The sequence below is a fragment of the Sciurus carolinensis genome, chromosome 11 (assembly GCF_902686445.1).
Source record: "Sciurus carolinensis chromosome 11, mSciCar1.2, whole genome shotgun sequence".
NCBI lineage: Eukaryota > Metazoa > Chordata > Mammalia > Rodentia > Sciuridae > Sciurus > Sciurus carolinensis.
The window spans coordinates 77256987-77278770 of NC_062223.1; the positions used below are offsets into that span (position 1 = coordinate 77256987).

Here is a 21784-nt window from a genome sequence, read left to right on the forward strand (position 1 = left end):
AAAATTTACTTTTAAGAAACTGACTAGTTGTTTGTTTTGACATTACCTAATGCTGAATGTAGGTTCGCCACCACCTTGGTCCTGGGGATTGAACCTCAGAGGTGCTCTGCCACGGAGATACATTCCCAGTGCTCTTTTTATGTTTGAGACAGGGTTTTGCTAAGTTGCCCAGACTGTGCTCAAACTTGTGATCTTTCTTTCTTACCTCCTGTGTAGCTAGATTTTGGAGAGTTTTCAGTGTCTTGAACTTTGCTAAGCCCATTGCTTGTTTTTGAGATATGTACTCTGCTTACTTTCAGTATTACGAAAAATGCTTCTGTAGTGTATAACTAATTTGGAAAATATAAAAAGGTTTTGCTTTCTTACTGGCCACTCAGATTAGCTTAATTACTTTCTTACCTGATCTAAGGGAAAATTTCTTTCTTTCTTTTTCTTCTTCTTTTTTTTTTTTCCTGTGGAATTCACTTTTATTTCTTCTAGTCATGTGTTTTAGGGAAGGGGAGTAGATTTGAAGTCAGAAAACCTAGATTTGAATCTCAGCTTTGCTACAATTTTCTGACTGACACTGGCAAAGCTGCTTAACTTCTTTGGGTTTCAATTTTTTGGTCCATAGATAGTAAATACCACAAACCACACAACATTGTTAATAAGGTTTAAATAAAAATTATGTATATGGAAACACTTAGCATAGTACCTGGCACCTAAGTGTTCAGTAAATGTTAATTTGCTGGATATGCAGTTTTTTTGAGTTTTATGGATCAAGCTGTGTTAGGCCCTGTGTAGTATAGCTCTTTTTTTACCCTCTGAATTCTATACTCAGATCACCTGGTTGAAATTTTTCTCTATCACTTACATTACTAGTGTTTTGACCTTGAATAAGGAGTTAACTTTTCTGAACCTCTGCTTCCCTGTGAATGTATAAGTGGAGATAATAATGGTAGCAGCCTCCAAAGATTATTGCAAGGTTTAAACAAAACAACCAATGCAAAAATATTAGCAATGATATTTAAGTAGTAAAATTAGATTAATGGGATGAAATAAGTACTTTTTAAAAAAGGAATAAAAGCCACTTGTGGTCACGCATACCTATAATCCCAGTAACTCAGGAGGCTGAGGCAGGAGGATCACAAGTTCAAAGCCAGCCTCAGCAATATAGTGAGGCCCTAAGCAACTCAGCGAGACCCTATCTCTAAATAAAACAAAAAAAGGACTGGGGTTGTGGCCTGGCGGTTAAGCACCCCTGTGTTAAATCCCTAGTATCCCCCTCCCCCACTCCAAAAAAAAAGCTTGTTTATGATAGTAAGTGTGTAAAATGGGGTTATGGAGAGCAAAGCCAGGATTTAGAGAGGCTTGCTAGTCATTTGGAATACAATATAGAAAAACTGAACAATAAGGAAAAGCACAGCTGGCCATTGGTGTCTCAGCAATTTGGGAGACTGAGACAGGAGGATCCCAAGTTTGAGACTAGCCTGGGCAACTTTTAGTGAGACCCTGTCTCAAAATACAAAACAAAAAGGGCTGGGGATTTATATAGTCCAATTGTAGTGTATCCCTGGGTTCAATCCCCAGTACTACAAACAAAACAAAATAAAAACACAATGAAGTAAAATATTGTGTAATATTATCTCACTCCAGAGATAGCCATTGTTAGTAATTGTATTTCTTGGCAGACCTTTTTTCTTTTTTTGGTGATACTGGGAATTGCTAAGGCAATTACTCTAGCACTGAGCTACATCCTAAACTTGCCAGACTTTAAAAAATATGCATAAATGTTATGTATGGCTTTTCAATTATAAAAGTTATTAAAAGAAATGGTTTTACTTTCTCTGGTAGGTAGAGTCAGATTTTTGTTTAATCACTTAAGGGTTTTTTTTTTCCACTTAAGTGGAAGAGACTCTGGAAAAGTTCTGTTGCCTCAGGATATATTCTGTAGTATCTGAAATTCAATAGCTTTTCTTAGGATACTCTTAAAATACAGGTACTTCTGACAGAAATAGATAAACTTGTTCATGTGGAATATGAAGGATTTATCAGATTGGTACATTGTTCCTAAAAGGCAGGATAGTTTTGGAGACAGGAGAATTAACATTTATGGAATTTACTCTGTACCATACGTAGCCTATGTGCTAGGTTTTATACTAGATTTAATAGACACTTATAGAGTTCCTACTATGTGTAAGGCGTTAAAGTAGGTTCTTATAAAGGACAGACTTGAAGAGAGTAGTAGAAATGTATAAAAAGAAGGAACATTGAAGGAATAAGTATCTTTTGCATGTAATAAGTGTGCCTCAGTCTGTTTTAGATTAGATTACAAGTAGTGTTAAGAGTTGCGATGCAGATGTGAAAGCAAAGAGTACTATTTGCTGATTATTCATACTGATGAAGATGATGCAAAGGTACTAAATTTCAGTATATCACTATTCTTTCTCACTATTTCACTAGAGGAAAAGAATAGTATTACTGTAAAGATAGTTGTATGATAAAGCAATTTATCCCATATTGTTACCTTCAATAAGGTTAGCATTATTTTGATTTTAAAGATCCTAGTTTGTTTGTTTGTTTGTTTTGATACTGGGAGTGAATCAGGGGTGCTCAACTCTTGAGCCACATCCTTAGCCCTTTTTTGTATTTTATTTAGAGACAGGATATCACTGAGTTACTTAGAGCCTTGCTAAGTTGCTGAGGCTGGCTTTGAACTTGTGATCCTCTTGCCTCAGCCTCACAAGTCACTGGGATTACAGGCGTGCACCACTGTGCCTAGCTCCTTAGTTCTTAGTTTAAATAAAGATTCTGTTCACATATTAGATTATACCCATCCATTGAACACTTTCATGCCTACATACTTTGTTTACCCTGAAGTAAGATTAAAATGAAAAGCAGAAATAGTGAATATGTTGACATCATCAGAGGAAATTTCTGTGAAGAGGGCAGAGAAATGTGTCTGCAGGGGTCTAGAGCTCAAGATTGTTTACATTTTAAGATACCTGATATCAGCTTGCCAAAAAATATGTGTTACATTTGTGTATTATAGAGAGGGAGAAATTGATGGTGTGGGAGAAGGTGGAGAACACTGAGCTAAGTTCTTCAAGAGAAGATGCAATTTGGAACACCCAGTGGAGAGATTGATTATATACATAAATGGTGATATTTCTGCCATTCTAATGAATTTGTACTTATTGCTCTTCTATTTTTGAATAGTTTTAATTATTTGGAAGTTTTCTGTTTTCTTCTGTTTGTATGTGTGTGTATATATACACACACTGGGGATTGAACCCAAAGGCACTTTACTACTGGGCCCCCCAACCCTTTTTATTATTTTGAGTCAGGTCTCCCTGAGTTGCTCAGGCTGGCCTCAAACTTCCAATCCTTCAACCTCAGCCTCTGGAGTCGCTGGTATTATAGGTGTGTACCACCACACCTAGCTGTACTCATCTTTTAAGACCGAGGTGAAATGTAAGTTCTTCAACATACTTTTTCTCACTCACTTAGGGATCAATTACTCTTTTGCTTACCCTAACCCTCATTTTAACAGATTTTTGTTTGTTGTTTGTGTGTCTGTCTATGGCACTACACTGAGCTCCCAGAGATCAGAGTGTGTGTTTTTGTGAATTCAGCTGTTAATATATCTAGAAAGTATTAGATACTTAGTAAATGTTTACTGAAGAAAAGAAATTCTTAAAAACTTCTAAGAAAGTTTTTCTTCATATATCACAATTCCTTTACCATTCTGGTCATCCTTAAGCCACTAAAAAAAAGAAAAGCTTTACTGAATTTGTCTTTCTTCAGACAAATTCCTTAAAAGACCATAGTGCAAAATGGTGCTGGTATTAAAGCAGACTTTCTCATTGGTTCATTCAACAAAATTTCTTTTAAGGACACTGTCACTGAGATACAGACCTCGAGATCATTCGTGTCATCAAATATAGGGAGTCAGAGACAGATTTAAGTTATTTCAACATGTGATAAATGCTACTATAATTAAGATAAGTGTAGAATGTTGTGAGGACCTACAAGTAGCCAGTGTAATTCCCTGTGGGTTAGTGGGAAAAAAACTTTGCAAAGGAGAGGACAGAGAGCAGTGTTGTGAGTATGGACAGGAAATAATATGGTGAAAGGGAGAAAAAGCATTCTGGGAAGATGAAATGGCATATATAAAGTCAGTGGAGATAAGGTATGACATATCTAGGAATAGTGAGGTGTGTGAGGGCTGGGGAGGAAAGGCCTGTTAAAGGAGTGTTGAAGATATGGCTGGAGTGATAGATTGGGTCCTGTGTATAAATCTTGGAGGCAGTGAGGAGCCAATAAAAGTCATTAAGTAGGAGGATCATAGGGTCTTATCTCTTTATACAGAACTAGGGCAGTAGTGTTGAAGATAAATGGAAAGACAGAGTTGAGAGATAGGGAAGCCAGTTAAGGTTACCACTGAATGCACATAGTGTCTGTACCAAATCGTATTGGATTAGAGGAGATGAAGAACCTGTTTAGGTTCATTTTATGGATGTAGAAGCAGTTCTAGCAAAGATAAACACTGTTAGGTGCATAGCCAGTGGGTAGTAGATTTGAATGCTGTTCTGACTGGTTCCAAATATTGCATGTTCTAATTTTGGTATCATTCTACCTAAGGACCATTGTAAATGATGCTCTGCTTCAAACAGTAGAAGTGAAGTTCAAAGGATTCTGTATCATGGTGGTGGTGGATGGGTAGTAGGGACAGTCACATGGTCTTTGTCTGCCTAGGTAAAAGACCTTCAGCTCCAAGACCTTCATCTCAGCAGCCTTATATACCTCCATTTGATTCTGTAATCTCTTGAATCATGTGTCTCTTCTTGCTTTGATTGTACTGATCCAGTGCAGGTTGTCTAACAACAAAACCTTGATGCTTGACCATTTCTGGATTCAGCAAAGACTTTTATTTGCTTTGATTCTACTTTTGTGTTACATCTGCTTTTGCAAATCCTGTTGATCTTGTCAGTCTTTGCCTTCTTTGATTCAGGGATTGACAAACTATGGCCAGCAGGCCAGATCCAGCTTCATCCCATGTTCTGAAAACAATGCTTCTCTTTCTTAGACCTGTTCTCTTCCTTATGTAGATTCTTACTGCAACATTTGTTTTGTAAGATTGATTTGGCAGTTGTTTTTTCCTTTGTGAATCTGTCATCATCTCAATAGTTACTTAAATCTGTTTTTTTAAGACTTGTTATGCATTTTTCTTAGCTAATAAACTACACATAAATGCTTTGGGGAAAGTCTCCTGCCTGGTCTTTGGGTATTTTCTCTTCCCACACCTCCTTTCCTTACTGCACATTCCCTCTTTTTAATCCCTGGTAATTATTTCCATTATTCTTACACACTTACGTATGATGACTTGGTATGTTATCACTACTATTTTGCATTTCTTACTTTGTGAGTTCTTGTATTATATCATTGTTTCTTTTTCTGTTATATTATTGCCATTTCTGTGTTTAATGTTTTTTCACATTTGAGATTATAAGCATACTCAATTTGGCATCTTTCATCTTTCAATTAGTTTAAATGGTTTCCCATCTTATTAAAGCAGTATCTCATTATTTAAACATTTCTATATAATTTTAATAGCTGAATAATATATGAACATTATAGCCTCAATTTTGGATATTGAGGTTATTCTTGTTTTTTATTTTGCAATTTTGAATAATGTTGCAATGAAAGTATTTTTACATAAAAGTTTTTCTGTGTTTCAGATGATTTTCTTACATTCTTTGACACTAAATTATTACATCAAAAGCTACAAAGAACTTGTAAGTTCTTGGTATGTGGGCTGTGATACTTTGATTTGATTAATTCTTTGCCAAAGGATAGTTTAAAACACAGTGAAATTTAATGTGGTTATATTCAAAGGTGTTAATTATGATACTTAGGTAAGTAGTCATAAAATTTAATATTATTTTATTAGCTTTTAATTTTTTCTCTGTGCAGTTCCTGTTCTTCCTAGGTAAACACTCTTGGTATTGCCTACTGTAAATTGTTCCTTTTCTTGGTCAAGTGGGTAAGTAGTTGTATTAGTTTAATACAGTGGGTACTTATTGACATCTTAACCTGGTAGCAGGTTAAGTGGAAACCACTTTAGTTCATTTTGTGGTTTGCTTCCTATATTTCCACCTTCTTACTTTTGAATGGTATGCTCACTTTAACATTGAAGTTTCTTTGTTTACATATTACACTTGGCAGTGGGTTTCAGATATTTAGTGGATAGTATAAGGTTAACTGGAGACTAATATTGATGGTGGCCTCTTGTTTTCTGTGTATCTCAGTATTTCATGTATATTTCATTTTTTTAAGAGATACAATAATCCCCCTTTGTTTTCTGGAAATATGTTCCAAAACCCCCACTTTGCTGGGTGTAGTGGCACAAGCCTGTAATCTCAGTGACTTGGGAGGCTGAGGCAGGAAGAGTGCAAGTGGGAGGCCAACTTCAGCAATTTAGCGAGATTCCATCCCAAAAAATAAAAAGGGTTCAGTGGTAAAGTGCCTCTGGGTTCATTCCCCAGTACTGCACACACAAAAAACAAAAACAAACCCAGTGTATGCCTGAAACAATGGATAGTACCAAATATGTTTTCTATGTATTTTCCTATATGTTCATGTCTGTGATAAAGTTGAATTTATAAATTAAGTACAGTAATAGGTTATCAACAACAATAATAAGTGCTGGGGATGTAGCTCAGTGGTAGAGCACTTGCCTAGCATGTATTAGGCCCTGGGTTTGGTTTCCAGTACTGTGTTAAAAAAAAAAAAAAAAAAAGGTAAACAAAAATAAAATAGAACAACTGTAACAATATACTGTAGTAAAAATCATTTAAAACTTATGAATTGTTGGACTGGGGTTGTAGCTCAGTGGTAGTGCCCTTGCCTCGCATGTGTGAGGCTCTGGGTTCAATCCTCAGCACCACATATATAAATAAATAATAAAAATATTGTGTCCATCTACAACTAAACAAAATAAAAAAAATACTTATGAATTGTTCATTTCTGGAATTTTCCATTTAATATTTTCAGACCATAGTCTGTCAGAGGTAACTGAAAACATGGAAGGTGAAACTGGACAAAGGGGAGACCCTTACTGAACTTTGAATCATTGTCTTCCTTTTGCTGTTGTGTACCTCTACTTCTTGCTGTGCTATGCGTCTCTGAGGTATTTAGTTTGCAACTTGGGCATTTTGTGGTTGTTTTACCCAAATATTTTTCTTCCCTTGTAAGGTTGTAACTATCTTTAGGACTTAGACCACATATGTTCTACTTTGTGTAATATTCCTTTCTTGACATTCTCAAAGAAATATTTTCTACTCCTGTGTTTTTCTTCATTTCTCATTCCTTCCTTGACCTCTTAATTCTTGGCAATTATTTACATTTTCATAAATGACCTGTTAATAAGAACTTCCCTTCTAGCCACATCTATTTGATTGCTCTAGTTGAGAAATAGTATTATTATTTTAAAATTATGTTGGTTCTATCTTTTCCTGTTCTTTTTTGGTTTCTTCTTACCTCTCTTGAAAGCCCCATAGGCCTCTTTTTCTACTCCTATTATTCCTTTATAGGATTCATCCAGTTATATCCACTCTTAGAATTTTTGGTAACGTGTCTACGTGAACCTGCCAACATATGGGTCTAATCCTCTTAAATTAGTTCTAGTACTATATTCAACTGCCCACAAGATATATATTTCACGTCCTTTCTCATCAGAATTTCAATATGGATAAAACCCAAGGAGGATCTCTTAGCTTTTTCTACTACCACTGTTTTATCCTTCCTCTTCCCAGTTTTCCCACAGATCTGTTAGACCTTTTCTTTCCTTCATTCTTCTTACCTTATGTCTTCATTATTACATTCAATCAATAATTCAATAATGATTGACTGTTCTCCACTCCTTTCCATCCTTATTAGTTTTAGATTCATTTCAGAGAAGGGTTTCATGCCATATCTATACCCTTAGATTTAGGAATAAATAAGTACTTGTTTTGTCTCTGGAATTAATCCTCTGGAATTCAATGCTCAGTGGTAGGCATTTAGGCTTTCTTATCTGTTTCCATCTCATTTATCCATCATTGCCTCCCACTACTATCTACCATATTTGACTCCATCCATACAACATATTCATTTCTGCCTTTGCCGAAGCAGTTTCCTTTGCTAGGAATGACTTTGTTTTCTTTGTAAGTACTGTTCTTGATGCTTAACATAATTCACCTCCTCCAGAAAACCTTGCTGTTATTAAGTCAACCTTGTTGATCCTTTTTTCTTCTTTCAGATTTACTTATAAATGCACATTTGCCTTATGATATGTTTCATCTCATACTTTAAAAATAGTTTTGCCTCATTTTTGGTTTGTAGTTTCATCATGAACATCTTGTCTTTGCTGCTTATGAAATGTAGATTTTGCTTCTGGCTGCAGTAAAGCAAATTCTAGCACACAAAAACTCCTACTGAGAATAGCTAGAAAAGCGTGATTTAAAAAAAAAAAAAAAAAAAAAACTATATGAAAGCACTGTAAGTTGCCAAGGCAGCCAGGATTTTAGACTTTTGTGGATTCTTGCCAAATGGAGAGAACAGCTATTAAAGAGGCAGAAAAGTCAGAAGTGCTTTCTTCATGGAATGGAGGATACAAAAATTGTATTTCAGGGCTACCAAGACAACCAGAACCTGAGAGGCCAAGGTCCCAGAGAGAAAGGAGGTGCATCCCTCCAGCTGTTTTTTTTTTTTGCCTGAGGCATTTGCTGGTTTTTAACTAACCAAGGTAAAAGGCCAAGAAGCCTCACAGATAGCTATTGAGGATGTGTTTGGGGGAGGGGAGGGAAGACTTTTAGCAGTTCTTGAGAGTTGAGGAGGAAAAAATTGTTTCTCTGTAGGAAAATAACAGCATCCAAAGCCTCTACAACCTTTCATATTTTTGCCAGGTAAACCAATAAACCAGACACAATTTAACCGAAATTGCTAGGTAAACTAAGACTTGGAATAAAAACAGAAAATATAGAAATAGATCTATGGTGTCCCAGTCATCTAATAATTTATTTTAATCAGTCTATTTGAAGGACTTTTAGGCTAGTGTGGGTATAGCGAGTGATCTTCAGTAATATTCTTATACATACATCTTTGTAAAAGTATGTAATATATCTTTAAGATAAAAGATATCCTTCCCAACTCTTGTCTCTATCAAACTTTTTGATGTTTTCCAGATTGGGTTTTAGTCATAGTTTCACTTACAGCAGTGTGGCCTTGGCAAGTTAAACTCTCTGTATCTCAATTTCCTCATCTATAAAATGGTGATAATAAAAGCACTTCCTTAAAGAAACATTATTAGGTAGAAATGGGTCTTGCATACCATAAATGCTATATAACTACCTGCCATCATAATGATGCTATTGGTGGTAATAGAAATGGAAATTAACCGTTTATTCTATGTGTGGCAAATACTTTTTTTCCAGATTTATCTTCAGCCTTGTCTTATTATCTTATGCTCTGCAGAAATTTAAACTGAGTTTTAAGGATGAGTTGTCTTTAGCCTGGTTTGAGGTGGCTGTGGAGAGTAAGTGTAGAAGATAGGAGCATTTTAGGCAGAGGCTTGACGGTAGAAATATTGGTTTGATCCAGGAACCTTAAACTGTTGATGGAATAGAAAGTAGGGAGGGAATGAAGTGATAGATAGCTGAAGAAGTAGGCAGAGACCTTGTCTTGCATCACTTCTGATTTCATATTAAAACATGTGGTACAGAACCAACTTTTATGAATATAAAAAGTTATCCCCATATATTTAAAGAAATTACATTACTCCCTGGCTAACCATTTAACAGCAGATATTAATATAACTGTATATTCACATAGCACTAATCAAATGCTTACCAGTGTACAAGCTTTTGAATTTATTAATTTTTTCTTGTCCTTAGTTCGGAGATATGGTTATATTATTGAAAAGTTATAGATGAAGAGATTCAAGTACAAATAGAGCTTTTTTTTTTTTGGTATGTCCAAGTTCACATAACTAGTTATGGGAACATTCAAATGAGAATCTAAGATTAAGTAGGTCTTAAGACTCAGTAAACCTGACACAGTGGTGCACACCTGTAATCCCAGGGACTCAGGAGACTGAGGCAGGATGATTGCAAATTTGAGGCCAGCCTGAGCAATTTAGTGAGATCCTGTCTCAAAAATAAAAAGAGCTGGGATGTAGCTCAGTACTCAGTGCTAGAGCAGTTGCCTAGCCATGTGAGAGCCCCTGGGTTCAATCCCCTGTAACTAACACACACATACACACACGACTCAGTAAGTCCAAAATTCTTTTTCATTCTGCTGCACTCATGAGAAATTAAACCTGGGGGGAATGGAAAAATCAAGCATAACCAATGTACCAAGAAATGGTTTCTTATGGATTGGAGGGTTGTTAGGATAGCATCTTCCCACTATAGTTGAGTAAGGTTTTTCCAGTATCTTGTGTGGATGCTTTGACAGTGATGCTTAGTGTGATAACAATTAGCAAAATGCCTGTCTTAAAGTTTGTTTTGTTTGCCTTTAATAGCTAGTTACCCCACCCCAAAGAAAATCCTCTTTTAGGAAGGACCTTCAAGGAAATATGACTGTTCAACAGTTCACATAGATTGAATGCAGTACTTAGTTTAGGTCACTGGCCACAGGTGTATGTCATTCTTAATACATCATATCCTTAGAGAATTTCTTTTCCTACTAGGTACAGTTGTAGACAGAGGGTTAGGCATTAAGAAAATATTTCAAACTTTGGATTCATTTATGAATGTTAAGATGTTCAGCATTTTTGTGACACCTGCAGTAGTTTTCAGACTTTCTCCCCCACCCACCCTGCCTTTTTTTTTTTTTTTTTTTTTAATATACTGTTGTAGGGTCTGGAAAGGGATGAATTGGCATGAATCCAGAGCCTGGCTTCAGAGTCAATGTTTTGTTCTGGTCCTGGGGATTGAACCCAGGGGCACTTAACCACTGAGCCATATCCCCAGTCCTTTTTTTTTTTTTTTTTTTTTTTTTTGAGACAGGATTCACTAAGTTGCTGAGACTTTCTTTGAACTTGGGATCCTCCTGCCTCAGCCTCCTGAGTTGCTGAATTATAGGCAAGCTCCATCACACCGGGGGGCCAGAATTTCTTTTTTCTTTTTTTTTTTTTTTTTTTTATTGGTACCAGGAATTGATCCCAGGGGTGCCTAACCACTGAGCAACATCCCCAGCCTTTTTTTGTGTGTTTTATTTAGAGACAGGGTCTCACTGAGTTGCTTAGAGCCTTGCTGAGTTGCTGAGACTGGCTTTGAACTCGAGATCCTCCTGCCTTAGCCTCCCAGACTACTGGGATTACAGGTGTGTGCCACTGTGCCAAGTTCACAATTTCTTTTCTTTAAGGAGAAAGAAGCATGAGTGGTTGTTTCTTTATTACTGAGACACTTGAAATCCCTGTATCATCTTGTGGAGGGATTGGCAGATTTGTGAGTAACTCTCTGGACTAAGAAGAGTTTTGATTCTAACCTGACATCTTGTTGCTCTGTTTTTGTATTAGTATTGCTAACATTTCAATTAGTTTCCTCTTTTGGAGAGGAAGAAGCTGACATGTGATCCTAGGATGGTGAGGGAAATAAAGAGAAATAAGTTCTACATTGGACATAGACTTTGTAGATAATTGTTCTTTTCTCTGTTAAAATTCAGAGAACCTGGGCTGGGGAGATAGCTCAGTCGGTAGAGTGCTTGCCTTGCAAGCATAAGGCCCTGGGTTCAATCCCCAGCACCGCAAAAAAAAAAAAAAAAAAAAAAAAAAAAAAAAAAAAAAAATTCAGAGAATCTGAAAGGTTAATACTGTCTTAGTATAATTAATAATGTTAAATGCTACATATATATTCTTCATTTGACTATAAGAGACATTGTGAAAGACTTTGACTTAAAGGGCGAGTTTAGCTTTTTCTGGCCATTTTCTGGTCCACTTTTCATACTAATCCAGGTGGATCGAAACACTACATTTTGTAAGGTTTCAAAGAAATTATTCTGACACTGTAACTATTCTTACAAGCTGTAGAAGCTATAGAAATCCTAATAACATTTTACCTGTAATATTAAACTTTAAGGACTCTATAGAATTTAGAAAAGTGTATAAGTAGGAAATAGAAGTTAAATGAAGGTATTACTATTCAATTATTAATTTTAGAAGTTTTCTAATGTGTTGTCTTTATTTCTCAGGTAACCAAGATTTAAAGAGATTTTTAGTTCATGACACATGTGTGTGTGTGCTTTGGAAGGTCCCTAGACTACTCATAGTTTCAATGATTCACTAGATGCCTTTATATGACTCACTACATAGTTGTTTTTGTTTTTGTCAGTACTCGGTATTGAACCCTGCAGTGCTCTACCACTGAGATATATCCCCAGCCCTTTTTATTTTTTATTTTTGAGACAGGATCTTGCTAAGTTGCTGAGCTTGGGTGTGAACTTATGGTCCTCCTGCCTCTCCTTCCTGAGTAGCTGGGATTACAGGCAAGTGCCACTGTGCTGGGCTTCGACTCAGTAGTTGTACTCAAAGCTGTGATATATTACTGTGAAAGGATATTGAGTAAAATAAGCAGAGGAAAAGGTATGTGGGACAAAGTCTGGAGGAGACAGGTGTAGGCTTCCAGAGTCCTCTCTCAGTGGAGGCACACAGTGTGTATTTAATTCCCCAGTAAGGAGATGTGACAACATGTATGAAGTGTTGCCAACCAGGGATCCATGTTAGTCTTAGTACCTAGAGTTTTTGGAGGAAGCTGATCACATAGACACTCTCTGCTTGGCACCTGCCAAAATTTCATACTTGTAGCAAGAAAGCAGATGTTCAGCATAAACTATTGTTTCTATAAACAGTTTTGATTCAGTGAACTACTCTTACCAGTTAGAAAGGATAGTAGCTCTCCTGAAATCCATATTTCTAGGCACTGGCCAAAGGCCAACTTTGTAAACATAGACTAGGCAGTTAGGTCTGTTATTTCAACTCTTTTTTTCTGCAATGAGTATGTATATATATGTGCAACACTAGGCATATAGTGTACTCTCACTAAGTGTTGTTATGGGGATTCTTCGTCAGTTACCACTACTACTTATACTTTTAATTGTGGTCTGCTTTCTGAGGTTAGTCAGTATTTTGATCCTTGTTTGATAGATTAGGAGACCAAAACAAAGTGACATTTCTATATACTTCCACTTAATTGACAGAGCAAGTATCTGAACCTAATGTTATGTTCTTTTTCCAAGCCTGCAGGGAGGGGAAAAAAAGAGGTTATTTTTCTATCTTGGCATTGCTAGGAGGCATTTATAAAATGGGAAATAGGATTAAATGTTTAAGTTAATGTCTCATTGGACCCATTCACAATGTTTTATGCTTAACTGTTTTGGTATTCAAGAATTACTTAAGGGGCTGGGATTGTGGCTCAGTGGTAGAACACTTGCCTAGCATGTGTGAAGCACTGGGTTTGATCCTTGGCACCACATAAAAATAAATAAAAGGTGTTGTGTCTATCTACAACTAAAAAAAAAAAATTAAAAAAGAATTACCTTAAACTATCTATGTAATTCTTAAGCTTTTTTTTCATTTAATGTAGTATAATCTTGTTGCAGCAAAAATGATCTTGACTATTTAGCATTTTATTTTCTAACCCAAGATTATTTATATCATTACTAATTCTTGTGAGTATAAGGTGGTTCCCCACCCTTTCCCCTCTCCATTACCTTTTGATCTCAAGTCAGAGGCATTATGAGATTTCAGTCAGTATGCTTAGTTTCTACATAGCATTATACAAACTTCGATATTTCTTAATAATGCAGAGTGAATTTAAGTTTTCTTGTGATATATGTATCAAAGCAGTTAGATCATTATCTTTGTTTCTTATAAATTGTACTTGCAAATAAATCAAATCAAACCACAATTTAAAGAGAATGATCCTACTAACACAAGAGACAATTTTTTGCCTAATAAATTATGCTGTATGGCACTCTCCTTAAAGTTTACAAAGTGTTTTCACTCTTATAATACTTCTTTGATCCTGTCATATTTTTATTAATCAGAATTATATTCAATATTATTCTGCTTTTATAAAAGAGGAAATTGAAACCAACTTATCCAAGACTCTGAAGCCTTTATGTTGGGGTTCTGGTTTTTAACTTTATGTTATTTATGTTATATAAAAGATGAAGATGTTAAACTCTTTTTTGGGGGGGAAGGGGTACCAGGGATTGAACTCAGGGGCTCTCGACCACTGAGCCACATCCCCAGCCCTATTTTGTATTTTATTTAGAGACAAAGTCTCACTGAGTTGCTTAGCAGCTAAGTTGCTGAGGCTGGCTTTGAACTTATGATCCTCCTGCCTTGGCCTCCCGAGTTGCTGGGATTACAGGCATGCACCACAATACCTGGCAAGAACCATTTTAGAGCAAATTCTTCAATAACTAGTCAAAATTGTAATTTTTTACCAGGATATCTCTAAAATATTTTTGGTCTCTTGTGTTGGATAGACTTATTTATAAGTCAAAATAAGAGTATGCTCCTTATGTTTGCTCCCTAAATGAAAATAAAGATTTAGACTTTTTTAAAGTAGATCTGGAGTTGAATCTTATGGTTTGTACCAGAAGAAACTATGACAGAATTAATTTTATCGTAACCTAAGAAAGGTCTTTGCAAATATGATGTAAAATGCAGAGGCATAAAAGAAAGGTTTGGATAATGTAAACTACAAAAAAAAAAAAAAAACTCTAAGAAAAGTCAAATACAAATGATAAACTAGGAAAAGTATTGCTGTTCATGTAACATAGGACTAATTTTCCTAATAAAGAGAGAGCTGTAGCAAATCAAGTAGAAAAAGTTAATAGAATAAAGGAAAGGTACTCAATTTCACTGGCCAAATAAGTATTAAATATACATAATTTTACATTTTATTTGCAGTTCTTTTTTTTTTTTTATATATGTATACTTTTTAGTTGTAGATGGATACAATGCCTTAATTTTATTTTTATGTGGTGCTAAGGATCGAACCCACGGTGTCATATGTGCTAGGCAAGCATTCTACCACTGAGCCACAACCCCAAACCCCATAATTTCACATTTTAGATTGACAAAAATTTTAATTGCTGTTGTTTTGGAAAATATGTGAAGAAATGGTACTCTCATGTTGCTAGTGGGATAAATTGATAAAGGTTTTAGGAAGGACAGTTGGGTATTATCTGTTAAAAAGCACATTATTCTTGACTCAGTGATTGTGATTCCAGCACTCTACATATGGATATATTTGCAGACATGCAAAGTGATATATGTACAATATCACTCATTACAGCATTGTTTCAATAGTCTCTGGAGAATTATCTGTATTTAGGTTCTCCTTTTTATCCTGAGTATTTTGTTTTCTCTGTTTTTTTTTTTCCTTTTACTAATTTTCCTAAATTCTGGTTTGCTGGTTATTTCAAAGTACCAAGTAAAAAATTGAATCAGCCAAAATTGTTAGTGAGACAGAAATCTGCTCTGGAAAGTTTGATCATAAAAGTAATTTATTGAGAGACTGGATAGAGTCAGTGATGGAGTACTTGTCTAGCAGGTGTGAGGCACTGGGTTTGATCCTTAGCATCACCTAAAAGTAAGTTAATAAAATAAAAGTATTGTATCTATTTGCAACTAAAAATACTCTAAAATAATTTATTGAGAAAGAATATTGGATAATATAGTCATCAACCAGAGAGTTAGAAAGCTAGGCATGGAAAATATTTTGGTGGCAAGGGTGGATTCTTTGAAATTTTTTGAAACATCTTTGTAACTTAGTATATCATCAACATTTAAATTGTTTCTTGTTGGCTTTGAGGAATATGTGTTGTATTTGTTCAGTGTATACATATGTATGAATATGCATGACCAAATTTGTTAATTTTATTGTCCAGTTTTTCTATATTTTTACTTACTTCATTTGTCTTAATTTATTAATTGTGGTATATTGAAACATCCTACCATAATTTTGGATTAATTTCTCATAATCTTATTTGTTTTTCTGTGTTGTATTCATACAAATTCATGAAAATTATTTTTTGATGGATTGCCTTTTTTTCCCCTAATGATATTACGAAAGACTTTTCTTCTCCTCCTCTACTGCCCTCATCTTTCCCCTCCTTTACCTCCCTTTCTTCTCCCTCTTTCCCCTTTTCCTCCTCCTAATAAATAACTATTTTTATTTATTTATTTATTTTAATATATGCATCAGTATCTTCTACATTCTTCAGTATACTAAATAATCTTTCTAAAATAGTTAAGACAAAGGAAAAATGACAAAAGGCAACATTTTGAGGAGTTTAGATTTCTCGAGCAAACATTTCTCAATGGAATGTAGAATTATCAGGAAGCCTTAAAATTATTACTATAGTTAGACCATTAAATATATAGAAATGATGTAATACATGATTAGGAAGGCAGAAGTATATACTTTCCTCTCCTTTTTGATAGCATTTAAGACTTATTAAGACTTAAGATTTTACCATCTGTTTAACTATGTGTACTTCCTATGGACCTAATGTCTCAGATTTAAAATTATCTAGAGAAGGAGAGAAGACAGAATTACAGCTGAGAAACTAACATAAAAATTTAAAAGTATATGGTGTGTGTGTATATATATATATGTATATATGTATATATATATATATATATATATATATATATATATTGTGATTAGATAGTCCAGGGTTGAGAGATAACAGTGTTTTAGAAAGAAATAGAAATCAGTCTGTGGAGAACCTTGAAGGATATGTTCACAAGTTTTGACTTTACTTTGTAGCCCAATCAAAATCACTGAAGGCTTTGAGGATAAAAAAAAAAATTAGGTAACTTATTGAAAAAATATATATATACAAGATACAAGATTGTATACAGGTTATATGCAGGAGAATACTTTGGTGATGTTGAGAAAGAAATATAAAAATATAAGATTCTGAGTAAAACTTTAGCTCATTTAAAATGCTACTAGGTAACATTGAACTAAAAACTTTATTTTATTGTATTTTTAGTTTGGTACTACATCCCCAGTCCTTATTTTTTATTTTGAGACATGGTGTTGCTAAGTCACTAAATTTCTGAGACTATCTCTTTGAACTTGAGATCCTTCTGCCTCAGCCTCCCAAGTAGCTGGGATTACAGGTGTGTACCACTGTGTACTGCTGAAGTAAGAGCTTTAAATATAATTTTTCCTTGAGGTCTTTTAACATGTTACTTTATCAGTGAGCTCCTACCAGACTGCTCTGTATGAAATAACATTTTCCTTGCACTGTACATTTATTTTTTCCCATAGCATTTACACACACACATACACATACACTTGTTTGTTATTATGTATTTCTTCCATAATATTGTAAACTCCATAAGAGCAAGGACTATATTTACTGAGTACTTTTCCCAGTGTTTAGAACAGGACTTGATTTGTAACCTTTAATAAAAACTTGTTAAATGAATGAATGAATATTCAAATTAAGATGACCACAATTTTTTATGTACTTTATAATGTGGGGGCAGCAGTATGACAAGGTCTTGGTTCCTTCCTGGAAAATCCTATTAAAAAGTATTTTTATTTTTCTTTTACCTTCAGAGTTTATATTTAGAGCACCAATCAAAATAAGCAAGCCTGGGGAACTTCGTGAGGAATATGAATGCCTGAGAAAGGTATAGTATACGTATTATCATGACATTTATTTTCTTAAAGTAAATCAAAATAATGACATTAAAGATTGCTTAGTGTGAGTTTGGTTAACTAGTTTTTAAAAACTTACAATGTAGAATCTGTCTTTCATCATACCCAGTTAGACTAGCCCTACAGTTAGACTTAAAACTCTAATCAGAATAAATTTTAAGAACACCTTTTTAGTTGTCTTTTTAAAGATGAAAATGTGGTATATAGGGCCTGTCACATACCTGCAACAGTAACTGGCTATGGAAAAACAACAACAAACAAAACACTCACTTGTAAGGTCACTCTAATTACATGTAGCTAATGTTGTCTTTTTATTGCTTTCACTCTGTTAAGTACTCCAAAAGAAGTATAAGGCTAGTAATGGGGGTAGTTAAATAATTTCTTAATTAGAAAATGTTTTCCATTGAGGAAGCTTTTAGCTGTATCCACATAATCTTATTTTTGTTGTTTTCAAACTAATTGGGAACCACCTATAGAAGTAAGACTTTGGAAAGTCTGGGAATAAGATGTATGTTGCTGAATTTGTATCATTACTCTCTAGCTCTCCCTGCACTACTTCTGCTCATCTAGCTTTGTAACTGATTAGGAAAGCATTCTGTTTAATGTTTTATAAAGGTAAATAATCCATTTAATCTGAATTAGGCATTATACAACAGGTGAGACAATAATGATACTGTGGCATTTTCTATAGGACTGAATTTAAAAAAATATTTAACAAGGACATGTTAAAGAAAATAATGGAAAACTATGCTTGATTACTATATATTCTTTGATGTTCTCTTAAATGAGAGTGTCAGGTATTGACTTGGATCCTCATGCTTTTTTAATATTTTTATTGTGAGGTTTTAAATCATTTACAAAATTTTTTTTTTCCTATATAGGAATAAATTATTTACAGGGATCATACATCTAAAGACCAACAGGTCATTCTTAAAGTTCCAAATTATGTAGATACACTAATATACCTTTTTGGAAATTTTAATAATACAGACATTTTAAAACTATCAGTTTGAAGATAATCTTAAAAAGGGAAAACAAGGAGTTAGGGGTAGAAAAAGGAGTTAAAGCAGAAGGCATAGTAAGAGTCATAGGTGAGAAACTATCCTTTTCTTGTCTGAGAGGACAGGGCAGTCATTTTAAGAGGTACTGATTGGGCTGGGGTTGTAGCTCAGTGGTAGAGCACTTGCCTTGCATGTGTGAGGCACTGGGTTCCATTCTCAGCACCACATATAAATAAATAAAATACAAAAGATCCATCGACAACTAAAATAAAAAAAGAAAGGTACTGATGGTATAATGTTGAGTGAAGCTAGGACAATCTGGATTGGGTTTGAGAAGCACTAACCTATGCTATTTGGGTTAGTTATAAGTTAGCTGTAGCTGGGTGTGGTGGTGCATGCCAATAATCCCAGTGGCGTGGGAGGCTGGAACAGGAGGATCACAAGTTCAAGGCCAGACTCAGCAACTTAGGCCCTGTCTCTAAACAGAATACAAAAAGGGACTGGGAATGTGTGTCAGTAGTAAAGTGTCCCTGGGTTAAATCTCTAGAATCAAAAACAAAAAGCAAAACGGAAAAGACCTCTGGTCCCTCTCTCTTACCCCAGTTATTCAAGTTATCCTACATCCATTGTACAACCTGGAAAATAGAAATTAAAGTCATAAGATCTAAGGGCACTTATATGGCATATCCACACAAAGGAGTACTGTTCAGTAATATTAAGGAATGAATCACTGATACATGGTACCATGTGGATGATCCTCAAAAAGATGCTAAGTGAAAGAAGTTAGATATAAGAAATCATATAGTATATGGTTCTGTTTATAGAAAATTTCTAGAGTAGACAGATATACAGAGACAGGTAATAGATTAGTGATTGATTGGAACAGGGGGTAGGAACAGAAATTAGTAGTAAAATGAACATGAAGAATTTTATTGGAGTAATAAAAGTTTCTAAAACTGACATATTATGTTCCATGACTTAGTAAATTTACTAAAAGTCATGGAAATGTACACTTGAAATAGATGATTATATGATATGTAAGATGTGCCTCAATAAAGCCATAAAAATATTAAAAGGAGAACTAGATAGAGAAAAATATCTCTCGTAGGATGCATATTTTCTAAAACAAAGCAGTAATTAATCAAGATTAATCCTTAGGAGAGGAACATGTTTAAATGTTTTTACTGAACTTGAGATGGTAAGCAGAAGTTAATTCTATGCAACTCATTATTGTTAATTTCTTTTTTTTTTTTTGGCGGTGCTGGGGATCGAACCCAGGGCCTTGTGCATGCAAGGCAAGCACTCTACTGACTGAGCTATCTCCCCAGCCCATTATTGTTAATTTGATATGTAGCATACTACTAATATACTTTTTATTTAGTAGACTATTAAGTGACAATAAAAACTTTTACAAGGTCTGTAAGAAGTTTGACAAGAAATTTTATGCCTGTAATTCTAGTTCATTTAAAAGGCATTAATTTTATTTAATAATTATAGAGTCTACCATTCATGGGACATTTGGGGAAAACCAGCTTGGGATGAGTGGACTACTGTGGAATGAAAGTGATTCAGACACTGCAGCAGGATCTAGGGGCCTACTATAGATAGGGAGGTAGGTTTCTCAATGTCTTTTCTAGCAAAGGACCTTGGTTTTAAAGATGAAAATGTAGTTTATAGGGCCTGTCAGATACCTGCAACAGTAATTGGCTATCAAAACAAACAAACAAACAAACAAAATACTTCTATGAGTTAGTATGAGTTTCTAAATTTTAAGACTCTATGGATAGATTTATATTGCTTTTTTTTATTGTAAACAAATGGGATACATGTTGTTTCTTTGATTGTACATGGAGTAAAGGCATACCATTTGTGTAATCATAAATTTACAAAGGGTATGTTGTTTGATTCATTCTGTTATTTTTTCCCTTCCCCCCACCCCTCCCACCTCTCTTTTCCCTCTATACAGTCCTTCCTTCCTCCATTCTTGCCCTGCTCCCTAACCCTAACTCTAACCCTAACACTAACCCCTCCCCCATTATGTGTCATCATCCACTTATCAGCGAGATCATTCGTCCTTTGGTTTTTTTGAGATTGGCTTATCTCACTTAGCATGATATTCTCCAATTTCATCCATTTACCTGCAAATGCCATAATTTTATCATTCTTTATGGCTGAGTAATATTCCATTGTGTATATATATACCATAGTTTCTTTATCCATTCATCAATTGAAGGGCATCTAGGTTGGTTAGGTTTATATTTCTAAATGTGTTAATTTTCTTTTCTTCCTGTTGTGTATTGAACTCAATTTTGTCTTTTTTTTTAAATAAGAAAAATAATGCAGAAATATGCAGAACAAAATGTGAAAGTCCCTCTTTACCTTTCTTCCCACTGTCTTCTCAAAGATAACTGGTATTAACAGTGTATATCTTAGACTGTTTATGTGCTTACACACATGCACACACACAGTCTTTTTTAGTGTAAATGATATCATGATGTATATTCATTTTTTTTTTTTTCCGGGGGGTTCTGGGGATTGAACCCAGGGCCTTGTGCTTGCAAGGCAAGCACTCTACCAACTGAGCTGTATCCCCAGCCCTTGTGTATTCATTTATTAATCAGATTTTTGTGGTGCTAGGGCATGAACCAGACACTAGGGGTATAGTGCTGAAGACAACATTGTTCCTTTACCTCAGTGACATTCCTTTCTAGGGGCAAAGACAGAAAATAAATAAGCAAACAAATATTTAACATATAACAATAAAGCAGGGTAAGAAGAATTGGAAGACAGTAGAAGGAGACACAAAAAGTCAGTTTCAGATAAAAAGTTAGAGAAGGTCTCTTGGAGGAGGCAGCATTGGAGTTGAGAAGTGAAAGAAATGAAAGAAGTGAGGGAAGCGCATTCCAGGCAAAGGAAGCAGCAAATGCAAAGACTCTGTTGTATTTTATATCTAGAATGTCTCCCAGAGCCTTACGTGTTAAAGGCTTGATTCCTAGTGCAGTAATGTTTAGAGGTGGGGCTGTTTCGGGAAAGTGGATCATAAGGGCTCTGCCCTCATCATGGATTCAT

General features: G+C 34.9%; 1 protein-coding gene across 1 annotated transcript in view; it reads left to right on the forward strand.

The window, feature by feature from the left end:
- Positions 1 to 21784, forward strand: part of Rnf169 (ring finger protein 169) — a 92915-nt gene that overhangs the window by 15452 nt on the left and 55679 nt on the right. The window contains exon 2 of the mRNA XM_047516042.1: positions 17613 to 17686. Coding sequence (XP_047371998.1) covers positions 17613 to 17686 — 74 coding nt within the window. The remainder of the gene's footprint in view (positions 1 to 17612; positions 17687 to 21784) is intronic.